General features: G+C 39.0%; 1 protein-coding gene across 2 annotated transcripts; it reads left to right on the top strand.

Moving 5' to 3' along the window:
- The first annotated feature begins 981 nt into the window (after nt 1-981).
- angel2 (angel homolog 2 (Drosophila)) lies at nt 982-9,706 on the top strand. 2 transcript variants are annotated; one of them, XM_084737393.1, is made up of 9 exons: nt 982-1,077; nt 3,228-4,174; nt 5,322-5,542; nt 6,107-6,176; nt 6,796-7,226; nt 7,843-7,975; nt 8,236-8,305; nt 8,566-8,696; nt 9,297-9,706. In XM_084737393.1, exons 2-9 carry the CDS (start codon nt 3,235-3,237, stop codon nt 9,458-9,460), a joined length of 2,160 nt encoding a protein of 719 aa, XP_084593519.1. In that variant the 5' UTR covers nt 982-1,077; nt 3,228-3,234; the 3' UTR covers nt 9,461-9,706. The 2 variants fall into 2 exon arrangements, with proteins under 2 accessions (XP_084593519.1, XP_084593518.1); XM_084737392.1 differs by lacking the exon at nt 982-1,077 and adding an exon at nt 2,192-2,329.
- The last annotated feature ends 5,814 nt before the right edge of the window (nt 9,707-15,520 follow it).

The following is a 15,520-nucleotide window of genomic DNA, read 5'->3' as shown; positions in this document are numbered from 1 at the left end:
GTTAGTTAGTTAGTTTGTTTTATTTTGTGACTTTGGTGTTTTTGTTTATTTTATTGTGTGACTTTTGGTGTTTTATAAATTGACCAGGGCAGCAATAGACAAGAGAGGTAAAATTACTGGTTTTGTCAAAGCCACTGTGAACAAAACACTATATTGTACAAAGAGATAGACCCCTTTTTTAAATTAAAGAGTAATATTCTTTTTGATTAACAAAAAAGCCAAACAGCAAGGTGCAGCTCCCAAATGGAGTTTGAAGAGGTTTTTTTTCTGCAACAAACAAATAAATGAAAACATGGTCGACTAAGACTCTTCTCATCAGCTAGCGGTTTAGTCAACTCTCCCAAAAATCAGAAATACATATTTCAACCCTGGCCTGCAGCACTACTTATCCATCTGGATCTTTTTGGTATGAGTTTTATAGATCTTGGCCAATATATATATATATGTCTATATATATTTCAAAGTTCCTACATGAAACTGCTCTAAACTACCCTAAATAATATATTCCATTTCTGCCAATAAATCATGCACACTACACCTTTAACTCTGAGACTCTTTTCTGTTCTGTATGTCAGCTCAGAGGTAAATATATGATCCTTATGGTGGGAAAAATAATTACATTCAAAAAGATTTTTTGAAAACATCATTCTGATCATAAAGAGGAGTTTGTTTTTTTTTCTTTAATGAGTAATTACAAAAATCAGATCTCAGTGGCAGAGATTTACATCACAAAATGAGTCCAAAGAGAGAAAGATTTATCTTGCAGCCTTCATGCAGATTAATGTATAATACAGTGAAGTGAGAGAGGGGCTGGAGACACACACACACACACACACACACACACACACAGGGAGAGAGAGGGAGAGGGAGAGGATGTGTGTGCGGACCCCCTCTTCTCTCAGACCACTGCTCCCCTTCAACAACACAGCGAATAGTTATTCCGCTCATCTTCGCTCGGGCTTTTAACGACATGGAAAATCAGAGATTGTGGAACATTAGCAGCTGACATCTTGTCTTCTCAAACGGTTGCTCTATAACGGCTGTAGCCGCTGTCTTCTGGAAGAGGCTCGCTTTTACGTAAGTAGAATGACCTTTTCATTTCGGTACCCGTGTTTGTTTTCTCGACAGCTCCACTGAAAACAGAGAATAAAACACATTAATACCAGTGTCTGTCTAATTCACGAATTGGGTGAATTTAGCCGTAACGATTGATATTTGTCACTACGTCAAAAATCGTGACTTTTCATGATGCTCTCGATAAAAAAAAATGTAGTCGTGAGCTACGTTTCCAGTCGGGCCTCTGTTTCTGCCGTACCAGCGTTGCTGTAGTCCGTTCTCTGATTCGTGTCGTATCATTTAACGCGAAGAAAGGAACGAAAAGACTTCAAGTTCCAGTGAGTGGAGAGGAAGAAGAGAACTGAGATGCTGCTTTTAAAGGCGCACGGAAATGTTGGAATTACTGCCACTAACGTCCCATAGCTAGAAATGATAAATGCGTAAAAGGAGACGTTTCATTTACTTCACAAAAAGCAAAACAGTTGTGGAACCGAGAATGTTCCTTCTTTTGATGATGTTTGGATCTTGCCAGCAGGCAGTCCAGGCGAAAATTAAACCAATATTGGCCCCTGCGTTGTATTTCTTTAGCTTAACTGCATATATGAATAAAAATAATAATTCTAAGAATAGGTAGAAATATAAAGACATAAAATACAAAATAAGAAATCTAAACATTTTCATTCATTTTAACATGATTTTATATATTTAAATAAATGAATATATTTGCATAATTAATGTATTTTCTTTCTTTCTTTAATTATTTTATGTAATGTTAATTATTAATTTTAATCACTTTACCTTTCCTTATTATTTTCCCTACTGCTGCTGATAGTCATTAAAGGGTCAGGCTGTTAATCAACTGGCTTTGGACAAGACTTCCTTCCCTTTCTTTATTTTTTCATTTACACATTTACGTTACTCCTTAGAGCTTTATTCTTTTTATTTATGACACTCCTATGACTCAATAGGAGCCTCGTAGATAAACGTTTGTATGGTTAGCCTGCGCATGTAGTTGGACTTGAGGTACTCTTTACTGCACACGATGGAAAACAGAAGCTGAGCCGGAGTCCCTGAAGGCAGCACAGGTTTGAGCGGCGCTTAGGTGTTACGTATGTGGGTACGTCATATGTTGGTGACTTAGAACCTGCTGCTTGAAACAGTTAAAAGCAACCCCGACTTAAAACATCCACAATGTTCGCTGATAATAATTTAGCGTTATGTATAATCACCCAAGACGAAACGTAAACGACGCCTCTTCCACCCCCGGAGAGAAGTAAGTTAATGTGAGCTACGTTAGCTTAAAAATAACCAAAACACTTGAGTTCATATTCAGTGGAGCTAAAAACAGCTAGCTAGGCTAACTGCTATGTCAGATACTGATTGAGGCTTTTAAAACAATCTTTATTTTTGTCACAGCAGTTTTCTTCCCCCCACGTTGTCTTTTCGTTTAGTTTTTGGTCTTTGGTTGTCACCAACATTTATGTATCGAAATTTAAACTGAAAGTCAAAAGTCTTTAAAGTTCTGCGAAGGTTTTTAAAAGAACCAGACACAGCTGTTAATTAGCGGCTAATGTAGCTACGTTGATATAATAAACACTTTTCTTCCCACTGCGTGTTTCTATCTTTAGAAGGGCTGAAATAATTTCTCAAGTAATGGATTAGTCTGTCAACATAAAATCAACCAATACTTTTGATTTTGAGTAAAAGTTCAGATAATTTGTTAAAACTAAAATATCTGATATTTGTTGGTTTGAAGTTTCTGTGCTTTGTGAACTCAATAGCTTTATGTAGGGATGCACAATAAATATTAGAGCCAATAAATGATTGGCTGATAATGGAAAAAATATGTTATTAGTTATATCAGTAAATCTGCTGATTATTTTCATGATTACTTGTGTAGTCAATAAAATATCACAATATTGTGAAAATTGCTCATCACAGTTTCTCAGAGGCTAAAGTTACATCTTTGATTTTCTTATTTTATCCAACCAACAGTCAGACAAGCAACAAATTTTGACATTTAAGAAGCTGGAAACGGCAAACGTTTGACATTTTTGCTTATCGATCCACAACAACTTAAAGACTGATGAACTAATCGTTTCAGTTCCACGTGTTGACACCTCAGTCTCGTTTTAGACTCCCCTCTAATATCTCCCTTTTCCTCCCTCCAGCCACCCCATGTTCCTCCGCCAGCTGAGCTCCTCCGGCTCCTCCTTCCTTCCCCGCAGCCGTCCCGCTCTCCGCAGGGCCGGCTTCAGAAGCAGCACTGCCTCCTCCTCCTACCTCCCCCACATCCCTCCTCCTCATCCATGTTGGTCGGTGCGGGGATTTCCCCCTTGGCCTCCTCGACTCCCCCGCTCCCACCCAGCAGCCCACCGGTACTTCCCTGGTTGGACATTACACCCTCGGAGCATCAACTCGGGTTACTTCACCGGTAGCTGGTGTTCGTTGTACACCTCTGCCGGCCTCATGATGGAGCGGCCCGACAGAGACAGGGAGCCTCCTTACAAACGGAGGAAGAGCACAGAGGAGAAGAGGAGTGTCGAAGAGAAGGATGGACACAGAGGAGGCAAGGATGGAGGCTCCACGAGGGAGCACCATCACCTGGCCACCGGCACAGACAGTCACCCTCGATCAAACTACCGCTTCAAAGATGGCAGTCGAGACCGAGGGAGCACTGAATCTGGAAAAGGTGTTAACAGAGATAAAGGTGTAGAAAGGACTAAAGACAGACAGAGAAAAGACAGCACAGGTCGAGATGAAACCAGGAGGCAACGTCAGCAAGGAGTGCAGAAAGACTCTCAGCCTGTGAGGTCCAGGACTCAAACACCAAAGTCAGAACCTGAACAGGATAAAACTCCTGTGCACAAACCCAACCCTTGGTTCAAAGACAGGGGTGCAGAGGAGCAGGGAGCGTGTGGCACAAAGACAAAAGGACCAGAGGGACCGTTAAGGGACAGAAGCAGTGATGGAGGGGAGTGGCCGGCGCTTTCCTCCCAGCCCTGCAGCACCGCTCTCCCCTCAAACCCGTGGCAGGTAGCCGGAGCCAACAGGCAGCCTCCTCCACCTGGAACCTGCCCGCCTGTCAGACAGCAGGAAGACGCTAAACCAGGGAAACGTAAGTGTAGTCCCTTGTGGACGATTAACTCTTTAACCGCAATTAGTTAAAAGTCAACTTCCAGACAGTCTTTGGTTTTAGTTGATTTTATTGTGGGATAAAAATCAGCTTTCGTTTTAAGCACAAATAAATTCATTGTAAAAGTTACTGAGTGAATTCAGGGATGGTCTGATATCTAAGAGCAGCTGCTGTTCTCATGTGAGAAATGGCCAAAGTCATTTTATTCTTTTCACACTGTTCATGTGTTCTTATCTTCTTCTCTTGTGAAGTAAACCTCTGATGTCTTGTTACCTTTTAAAAATGTCTGATTGAGTAAAGAAACAGCCACAGCCAAAATGTGCAAACGTTTTACTGAAATATAATTTTGTTCTGGTTGTAATGTTACTGACAGGGTTCATACAAAGTCTTTAAAGTTTGGAAAATGTTTAGGGCTGCAACTAATGATTAATTTCATAATCAATTAATTGGTAGATTATATTCTCAATTAATCAGTTAATAGTTGTTTGGTCTATAAATGTCAGAAAATGGTGAAAAATAAGTGTCATTAATTAGTGAGCATTAAATAAACATGATCAAATCATACACTCAAACTCAGTATGAACATCTGGTGAAATAAATAAATCGACCACATACTTTGATTGCTGTGGACATAAATGAATTGTGTTTCTCTTTTTTGCAGTTTCATTTATAGTGACAGTTTGATGATAAAGTCTTGGAGAGTCTGAAAGTGCTTTGAAAAACAGTTGAACTCCGTACTGATTTTGCAGGTCTTAGGCTGTTTTCGCTCTTTAAAATGTCAACTTCTTAATTTAGGAAAAAATGTCAGAGTTCGTTGTTTTTCAGGATTTTTAATGACATCTCTGGCTTTACTGGATGGCTTCAACGTATAGTGAGAAATGAAATACAAGGGAGAGAAAGGGAGGATGACATGCAGCAAAGGTTCAACCAAGGATGCCCCAGATTTAATTTTCAGTTTGGGTACATATACTGTATATAAAATTATATTGCTTTGTGCTGACTGTGCTCTTTTAGAAATTTTCCATGAATGGTAAACCAACAATGGATTTCTACAAACAACAAAATAATAACAAAATAATTTCTTGTAAATCATTTGGACATGAGGTCTCCCCCTCCTCTTTTCCATCAGCTCTTCAGAGACACTGGGAGGACCTACCTGCCTGCAGTACCGACATCCAACCACCAGGCGTCAACACAGCGTTTGACTTCTCCGTGATGTCCTACAACATCCTGTCTCAGGATCTGCTGCAGGACAACGCCTACCTGTACAGACACTGTAACCCCACCGTCCTGCCCTGGAGCCACCGGCTGCCCAACCTGCTGGCTGAGATCCAGCAGCACGACGCTGACGTGAGTGGATTTTAAAGATCCGTGTTGGGATGTGATGAATGTGGCAGTGGGGATACAGGATTCACCGCATGGTCAAAAGTATGTGGACACTTGAATATGCGATTGTTGCTTTACTCTAAAACCAGGGGGTGTAACATACTGCTGTGAAAACCTCCACTCTGGGATGTAGGATTGGATGCACAGATTCAGTGTGGTTCTGCTCATGGGGTTCCACAGTCATGTGACATCAGGGCTGTTTATCAGCACCAATGTTATACAAAACAACTGAAAACTTCTGCAGCTGATGATGAAGCCACTCACGTTTTTTTATTTATATAATGTTATTATCAATAGTTTTTTAATGGAAGTGGCACCAAATGAGTAGCTTGTGAGAATTGATGTGTCAGTCCTACAGAATTGGTCCCTCCGTCCCTCAGAGCATCTAAACCAAACCATGAGAAAACCAAACCAAAAGGAAGCAGAACTATTGTATGTGGACAGGGGTGTCCGCATACTTTTGACCATATACAGCTTCCATCACTTATAATTGAGACCTAAGATTTGATGGAATGTCTCTTTTTCTAGATCCTGTGTCTTCAAGAAGTCCAGGAGGACCACTATAAAAACCAGATCAAACCGGCTCTACAGGCACTAGGTATGGTGTGTTGTGTGTGTGTGTGTGTGTGTGTGTGTGTGTGTGTGTGTGTGTGTGTGTGTGTGTGTGTGTGAGATTGTCTCCTGTTTGCGAGTGAAGACATTAATATTAGAGCTGCAACGATTAATCGGTTATTCAATTTATTTACAACTCTGATTCCAGCTTCTTAACTGGAAATATTTTCTGGTTCCTTTTCCTCCTCTCTGACAGAAAACTGAATATCTTTGGGTTTTGGACAAAACAAAACATTTGAGGACGTCGTCTTGGCCTTAAGGAAATATTGATCAGCGTTTTGCCATTTTCTGACATTTTAATGGCAACAAAACTGATCAAGTAATCGAGAAAATAATTGACAGATTAATCAACAATAATTGTTAGTTGCAGCCTTAATAATAACTCAATATGATAATGAAATGATAATGAAAATATATTAAGTACACATGTATTTTATTTGTAACCTTTGCAGTAAACTTGCTTTTATTGTGAAATGATAAAGTTTATGTTTCTGCCTCATGTGTATGATCATTTAAATATCTCTGTGTGTGTGTGTATGTGTGTCTGTGTGTGTGTGTGTGTGTCTGTGTGTGTGTGTGTGTGTGTGTGTGTGTGTGTGTTTCAGGTTACCAGTGTGAGTACAAGAAGCGAACAGGAAGAAAACCAGACGGTTGTGCTGTCATCTTTAAATCCTCCCGCCTGTCACTCCTCTCCTCCAATCCCATTGAGTTTTTCCGCCCCGGCGACGCCCTCCTTGACCGGGACAACGTGGGACTGGTCGTGCTGCTGCAGCCTAACGATGCCGGGGGCCAGTCAAATCCCTCCACCTTCATCTGTGTCGCCAACACCCACCTCCTCTACAACCCTCGCCGCGGCGACATCAAACTGGCACAGCTGGCGATCCTATTGGCTGAGATCAGCCGGCTGTCCCGCCTCCCGGACGGGTCGTCAAATCCGGTTGTGCTGTGTGGGGATTTTAACTCGACGCCCTGGAGTCCGCTGTATAGGTTTCTGACCACAGGCTGCCTGGACTACAGAGGAATGCAGATCGGCACGGTGAGATAAACACAGAATGATCTGCTTTATCAATTAATCATGTAAACTTGTTTCTAAATGTTTGTAAAAGCTGCCTGCACGGTCTTAAATTATTTTTTTTTAAACTGAATTAAAAATTCTCAAGATATAAGGCCTTAAAAGTATTGAATTTACTTAATAAAGTAATTCATTTTGTTATGAAAGGTCTTATTTTAGTAGGATTATATTGATACTGTACTATCAAAGATTATAATATTGAAAAGCTCCAACATTATAATGCTGAAGCCTTTTTAAAAATTATACTGTATATTTTAAAAGGAAACTGTTATTAAGCATTGAAAAAGATCCCATAAAAGTATCAATTAAGAACCGATAAGGAGTATCAATAATAATAATTTGGTGTGACTTGAACTTGGATGTTGATGATTTCTTCAAAATCTTTCAGCCCTGTTTAAAATCCATCATATTTTCAATACGTTTCCCAGCATGGTCATGAAGTTGGCATTAAATTTAATTCTAAGTGGTATTAAAAAAGTCTTAAATGTAACTTTGAGAATCCTGGATGTATCCTGTTGTAATAACTTACACACAGTATGTGAAAGTGACTGACTGGTTATTGTTTCGTGTGTGTTTGCAGGTGTCTGGTCAGGAAAACAGTCCCAGAGGTCAGCGTCTCCTCACCACTCCGATCTGGTCTCAAAGTTTGGGAATCAGTTATCAGTGTCAGTACAGCAAACCCTCAGCTGAGTGCTCGTCCAGCAGCCCCACAGGTAACTCTGACTGAACTCTGCTGAACTTTACTGAAGGTTATTCAAAGACCTGTATGGTAAATATGAGGCTACAGTTAACAGCTTAGCTTAGTGCAAAGACAGACAAAAACTGAAGTATATAAACAGCATGTCGTGGTTTTATGAGGGGTTTTGTAGTCTAGTGTTGTGATTTGATTCAGCTTTGTGCGGATGTTTAGTTTAAATCATGTTTATCAGCTGAAGGTGGAGCCTCATCACTGACAGCTCTTCTTCTCTCTCAGCTGTAGAAGGAGCGATCTCTAATCTGACTGTAGAAGATCTCGCCACTAAAGCTGCAGCCGCTTTTCACAGGTAAGATTCTTCTTCCTTCCTTCCTCCGTTTGTTCCCCTCAGCAAGTTTTGAAATCTCTGCAAAATATAAAGATGCAAAAACAAGAAAACTCTGCTTCCATCATAATTCAGTCCTTTTAATATCAGCAAGATCTGATTTTTCCTCCAGCAAGAATCAGTTTTAAATGATTAATGATAAATAACACAACTCTTAGTGTAAAGCCCAGCCTGCGGTCACACACACTAACCCTGTGTGTTTCTGTGTGTGTGTGTTTGTTCAGAGCGAGGATCGAGCACAGCCTGAAGCTGCAGTCGTCCTATCAGCACCGCCTGAAGCCTGATGGGAGACCTGAGATCACCACCTGTCACTCCCGCACAGCCATGACCGTGGATTACATCCTGTACACCCCCGGTACACACACACACACACACACACACACACACACACAGTCTAAAAATACTTTCTTAATGCCTCTCAGTATCTTAATTCTTCTACAAACTTCTCGCTTTCCGTTGAAGAAAATAGTTAAAACTTTCAAAATGCATCTGTGATTAATGCCGTTTAAAACATCATTTTAGTAAATTTAGTAAATAAAATACCAACTCCTGAATTAAATCAGGAAATATCAGATCAACACTCATGACAAAGAACATGGGAAGCATTTGTTGCCACTTAACAAGACTTCTTCATAAAATTTAGCAGTTTAGTGTCACTAAAGTTCAGGTTCAGCGTCACTAAAATTTGACTGGACTCTGCTTACTCGCAGCTTTAAAGAAAAAGTCAATTCCTCCATTACTTGCAGCCAAAATGATTTTAAATAAACATTTACTTACTTTCTTATCTTACTAAATTAGCCAAAGTATAACACATCAAACCTAAAAAGAATCTTATTTATGTCCTTCTTGTATACCTGGTCATTTTTTTCTTTTCTTTTTTATTCCTTTTTCTCTGTCTTCTTCTATCTTGTCACACCACTTTCTCTCTTTTCCCTCTTTTCTCCTCCTTTCAAAGAATTCACCACACCTCCTTCACTTCCCGGTGGGCGGGGCCTCCAGCTGCTGGGCAGGCTGGCGTTGGTCGGCCAGTCGGAGCTGGAGAAAGTCAACGGCCTGCCCAATCGGTATCACTCCTCCGATCACCTCCCTCTTCTCGCTCGCTTCCGCTTCCGGCGCTGACCCGTACCCGGTCGCGGGACAGAACAGTGCAGCTCAGGGAAGATGAGATAAAACTGTCGACCGAACCGATGAAATAATCGAAATTAAGCTCAAGATCGCTCACACGTGCTGCCGGGACTCAAAGAATGAGGATTACAGTCAGTTTTCCACCAAACAGCTCTGAAGGTACACATATTTTAGTTTGTTTAGTTAAATCTCTGCAGGGGAAAACTTCTTCTTGAATATTTTGCTGGCTGCTAAAATCTGTGACAGAAACTTGGTCCACTTAAATTGTCTGTAAAATTGTAAATATACGTCAGTCATCAAATATGTAGGTCCAACGTGAAAGAAAAATACAAATACTTGAACGCAGCACATCCAGATGTTTTCTGAACTTATAGCTGAAACGCTTCTGTTTTGTTTGTTTTAAAAGTTTTTTGTTTTAAAGCAGATTTGGTGAATTTTTGAGAAGAGTTTTTTTTTTTAAAGTTAAAAATCAAAACCAAAAGAACACTTTTTTGTTCTTTATATCATTATTACTAATAATTGATCATTGTCAGGGTATCAAACAATAACAAGGATTGTTTTAGACCTGGTCGTGAACTTCAGAACAACAAATGTTAAGAAAAACAAATATTAAGATGCACCGATCCACCGTTGACTGATCTGATTCCCTTGAATTTGGATATCTGACGATACTGATTAATTAAATTGGTTGTGTTGTATGATGGAGCACAACCAGTCCAGCTGTCAGGATGTTGTCTTTTCACACATTACATCTTGTTTTCTTGCGTTTGTTTCAGGAGTAAAGTCAAAATATCTCTGTATCTGTGTTATGGCAGCTTTATAGTCCAGTCTGAGCTCCACCTGTACGTCAAACTCACAGAATTCTGTGAGAAAAGAAACACAGAGACTCCTGTATATTTTTGTAGAGCTGTTTAATTACTAATTAGTTAATTAACTTCTGCTACAACATTTTAGCGTTGTCAGAATCTGGATCGGTGTCAGTCTGATATCTGATGAGTTAATTACTTACTAACGGTTAATATATTATATATTATAATATTATTATTTTCTTGTTCGCAAAAAGGGTCTTTTAAAAAAAAAAAAAGGTCAGCACTTCCACTGGTGAGTGAAACTCTTTATTTGTTTTAAGTGAAGATATGAAGGGACATTTTTTAAAATCTGTTTTTTTTTATTATCACTTGAAGTTAAAGCGCTGCTGATGAGGAAAACTACTTGATAACTTTGTTGTTCCTGATGGAGGGCAGAGCCACTAACATCAACCCGAGTCACTTAAAGACTGTTATTGTCTTACGAGCACACATACGTTACAGCAGTATACTGCATTTTTAAAAGTGACGGTTATCATACTATGTACATTTGCTTCTCAGCTGTGTTGAAATCTACATCAGAATAATTCTGACTCTCTACATCACCAGCGTACTGTACAGTCCATCCTACTGAAGAACAATGTGGCTTTTCAGAAACAGAAATCAGTCTTTTTTGGGTAAAGAGTGCCAGTAGGTGGCCATGACAGTATTTGGTTGTGAAAGATGCATAATATATCTTATCTTTTAAAGCTTCAGATGTGAAAAAAAAAATGCTTGAAAAGGCTGTTGAAGAAAAAGTATTGGGCTATAAAATTAAATTCCTCTTCAAAGAGTTTGAGAGATGAAATCTATAAATTTTTTTTCGTCCACTGTGCCAAAAACCAGTAAATCCACATTTAATCAAACAGGACAGGACGTTCTTCTTCATTATCATAACAAAATGTATATTTTATGAAACTGTTTCGTGTTTCCGAAACTTTTAGAAACTTGAATATGCTGTACATTTCACCTGCAGATTCAACCTTTAAAAAGTCTGATTTTGTCCACCTGGAACTGTAAACGGTACTGGAATATGGTTTTAGGGCCACCTGTCATTAAAAGAAGAGAAAATTCATGGCATGGAACTTTTAAAATGTACACATGGACGTTGTGCTGTAATTTCAGTCTTACACATAATCATCAAATAACGAGGAGTGGATATATTTTTCTAACATTTTGGAAGGAGATTGTTTATAATGACTGTAAATAAAGAACTTTGTGTTTTTACACGTGGCTGCTGTTGGTTTAATGTTGTCGTCAGTGTCATTTAACATCTAGAACCACATTTCCAAAAGAGTCGGGACTCTGTAAAAAGCAAATAAAAAGAGGACGCGATGATTTGCAAATCCTAAATTCAACTGAGAACAGTACAAAGGCAAAATGTTTCATGTTCAAACTGATAAACTTTATTCTTTTGCACAGTAAATATACACTCAGTCTGAATATGACGCCTGCAACATGTCTGGAAAAGGGCAACGAAAGACTAGGATTGTTAACAGGTGACAGTATCATGATGAGTCGTTGACAAGCGTGGATGAGGTGGGCTTTATGATGCACAAATACAACAGCAGAGAACCGGACTGTTGAGCACAAACAGTGACCGAGTGTTGTAAAAAGAAAAAGTGATGTGTCACAGTGGAAAACCTACTCCCATCTCAACTTTTTTGAAATGTGTTGCAGACATCAAAATCAGAATGAGTGTATATTTACAAAAAACAGTGAATCAGTTTGAACATTAAATATTTTGTCTTGTTTGTGGTGTATTCAGTTGAACACGGGTTTAAAATGATGTGCAAATCATGCCTTCTGTTTTACATGATGTCACAACTATTTTGGAATCAGGGCTGAAACACAAACTGCTAAAAGGAACACAGCAACTTTCATAGGAGGTCGGTTTATTCGTCACCTGGAAAAGGAGGCAGACTTTGGCTCCAGAGTCTCACTCCGTGTGCATTCACTCTGGAATATGTTTTCAGATTATTTTCATGTTTGTGTCTTAAGAAAGACGTCTGTTTTTCCTGCTCATGTAAAATGGGAGTTGAATAATCTTCCCTGCTCATTTGTCATTGGAGAAATAGCTGCTGAAATCACCAGACAGTTGCTTAGTTTCTGTTCATTGTTCTACATGGAGTCAGATGTTTGTTGTCTTCAGTCTGATGGGGCAGTTTTGTTTTTTTCTCATATTCATGCATAATGAGACACTGCTGGGTTTTATATTTAGTTGTGAATTGAAATGGACGTTTCCTCCCTATTTGTCTCAGAAAAATGTTTGTCTTCCATTTCACATCTCAGTGAAACAGGTTCCACATCTTTAGTGTGTGTGTGTGTGTGTGTGTGTGTGTGTGTGTGTGTGTGTGTGTGTGTGTGTGTGTGTGTGTGTGTGTTTGTGTGTTTGTGTGTGTGTGTGTGTGACAGATGGTTGCACCGTTTACCTCAGCTCTCTGTGTACTCAGGACTCAGACCTCTTGGTATTCTGTGCATCGCTCTGCACTGCAGCAAGACACTCAGCTGGATCTCAACAGGCCTCACAGAGTCACTCGTGTTTGTTCTGGGTCCAGATTTCAAAACCTTTGTTGCCGTCATCCCCATTCGTGGAGAATATCATTAACTGGGACTGACTTTATTATCGTTTTCCTGCAGTTTTTTTTTTTTTTTTTGCAAATTGAGCCTAATAGCCTTAAAGCAAACATTAAAATTAAAGCGGACAGCAGGGGCAAAAAATAGACCTGAGCGCCCGGGCTAATTCCCCTCCCTAATTAATGAGACAGGCACTAATATGACAACATCAACACTAGTTTGATGGATAGTAAACAAAACTACATGAGTCATTTAGTCCAGACTGTGATGAGCATCTCAGGGGGGAAAACAGTGATTTTGAATAATTAATTACAGACATCATCAATTATTTGAATCCCAGGTGAACGTTTGTGTGAAAGCACAACGAAACTGCGTCAAATGGTGCATTGTGTTATATATATATATTAAATATCAGGGTTATCATCAGTACCTGTGTGTTGTGATACCTCTAATTCACACGTATTAACAAAGAATAAATCAACAGGAATGAAATAAGGTATATTGGTAAGAAAAGGTACAAAAACTAATTAAAAAAATAAGATTATAAAGTATAAAATACTATTAATAATCGAATACAACTAATACAAGTAACAAGGGTGCAAAGCTTTCAGCACTGAAATACAGTATGAGGTGTGACGGTCATTTGTAAAGTCAAAGTGACAGTACTGGTACTTTGGGTGGAAATGTAGCTTTAGTTCCTTGAAAAGTAGCCAAAGTTCACAGGCTAGATTCAAATCAAGAGGAGGTGCAGAAGTCTAATTTTCTCCTAGATTGCTTGAATTACAACATGCTAAAAGGTTATTATAGGTATTTTGCCCAATGATGCCAAAAATAAACGGTCTATTCCAGCTTCAATTGCTGCCACTGAGTTTAATATCCTACACATTTCTGTCCAGATCACCAGATAGTTGTTGTCTGCTCTCTGTCAGTGGAAAGATTAAGCATAATATTCTATTAATTCAACTACAGCAGATATTTGATTTTGTCTGCAATTATGTGGGGACAAAATATGTCCTTATATCAGTATCAGGATCAATAATCGGCCAAAATGAGTTTGTAAAAATCCAATATTGTGCATCTCTAATATCGATCTCAGCAACAAGAAATGTCAGCCATAAAACCTCCAGATTTCATTTTAAAAACAAGAAGTTTGTCAAAAAAGAATTACTTAAGGTCCAGGTACTGCTGATTGACAGAGCTTTTGACTGCGTTGTTCAGTATTCCTCAGCATATTGAGTTAACTGAGTTGTCATCACGCGCAGCCTAAATATTCCATTACTTGGTGTTATAATTACTATCGGCTAGTAAATGTCCAAGTGTTGTAATCTTGAGCTTTTCTAAATTGATATTTGGTCTTTCTGTGATGTGATATTGTCAGGTGTTTCTGTTACATTGCTCTCCTGTGTATCAGTGAGCGTGGACTAAAGTTGTTGTCACTGATCACAGATATTTGATATCTGCTGTCTGTCAGACTCTGTGTGATTTTGCTGCAGAGAAGTTTGTCCTCATCAGATTTCTTGGCTGCATTCCAACAAGCTCAGCACACGTCCTGTGGCTGAGGAACCCGGCGAGGTTGTTTCGTTTGCGAGCACTAGATGGCAGCAGTGAGCTTTGTGGTAACCTGTGATGGAGCAGAGAGGGGAGATGAACTGTATCCTGACCCCTCAGACAGCTGACGGGTACTGAACATACAGATGAACAGTGGAGGCGGGACTAAAGTTAAGATGTTTCTGTGGATGTTTAACATTATCAGGAGACGTCATGCATTCATCATGCACATGAGGCAATTGTGTGTTTGTTCTCTCTCTAAATCTGTTGTTAGAGAGGATTGTGGTGAGAAACTTTGTGGAGAAGACGGTGCAGATGAAAAGAAAAAGATCCTGAAAATCATTTTAATGAGAAACCGTCTCACAATAATGAGTTAACATCTCAAAATCATGGCAAACTTTCCCAAAATATTGACTGAGCTGCTGAGTCATTTTTTGAGATTATAAGAAGTTATTATTTGGGAAAGTTTTTCATTATTTTATTGTCTTTATTCTGAGATACCAACTCATTACTTTGTGATACAGAGTAATTATTTTGATAAAGTTTGTAGAGCTGGTTTCACATGCCAGCTCTTACAGAAGTGACTGTAAGTCTCCTTTCACATAACTGCAGCTCTCAACAGACTTTTAGTGATTTTCACCTCTTTTAATACTTTTTCTCTTGTTCTGGACGACTGTTCAAAGTGACGGCGTGATGTTGGCGCTCAGATCACTGAGTTGTTTCACACAAAACTAAATGATACTTTACTATCCTTACAACAAAATGCAACTTGCTTGACTTGCAAAATTATCTTTTAAATTGACAAATTCGTATGTGCAATTCATGGTATAATTCAAAATAGATTAAAAAAAAAGATTTGTCCCTTGCATTTGAGCACTGTACATATTTTTTCAAAAATAAAGTAAAACACCAGTGGTCAGGGTCTTTTTTTTGGTCTTTAACATAGTGTGAAGTGGAAAGTTTGTGTTGATCAAACCTTCATAGATGATGATTTGAGGGATGAATCAGGAATTAAAGGCAAGTAGGACAGGGAATTGTCTGTAACAAAAAAAAAAAAAAAAAAAAAAAAAGCTCTGATGGCTTC

This window comes from Lutjanus erythropterus, chromosome 15 (genome assembly GCF_056507025.1).
Source record: "Lutjanus erythropterus isolate fLutEry1 chromosome 15, fLutEry1.hap2, whole genome shotgun sequence".
NCBI classification, from domain to species: Eukaryota; Metazoa; Chordata; class Actinopteri; order Lutjaniformes; family Lutjanidae; genus Lutjanus; species Lutjanus erythropterus.
Note: the sequence above shows the minus strand (reverse complement) of the source record. Positions and strands in the feature narration are given on the sequence as shown.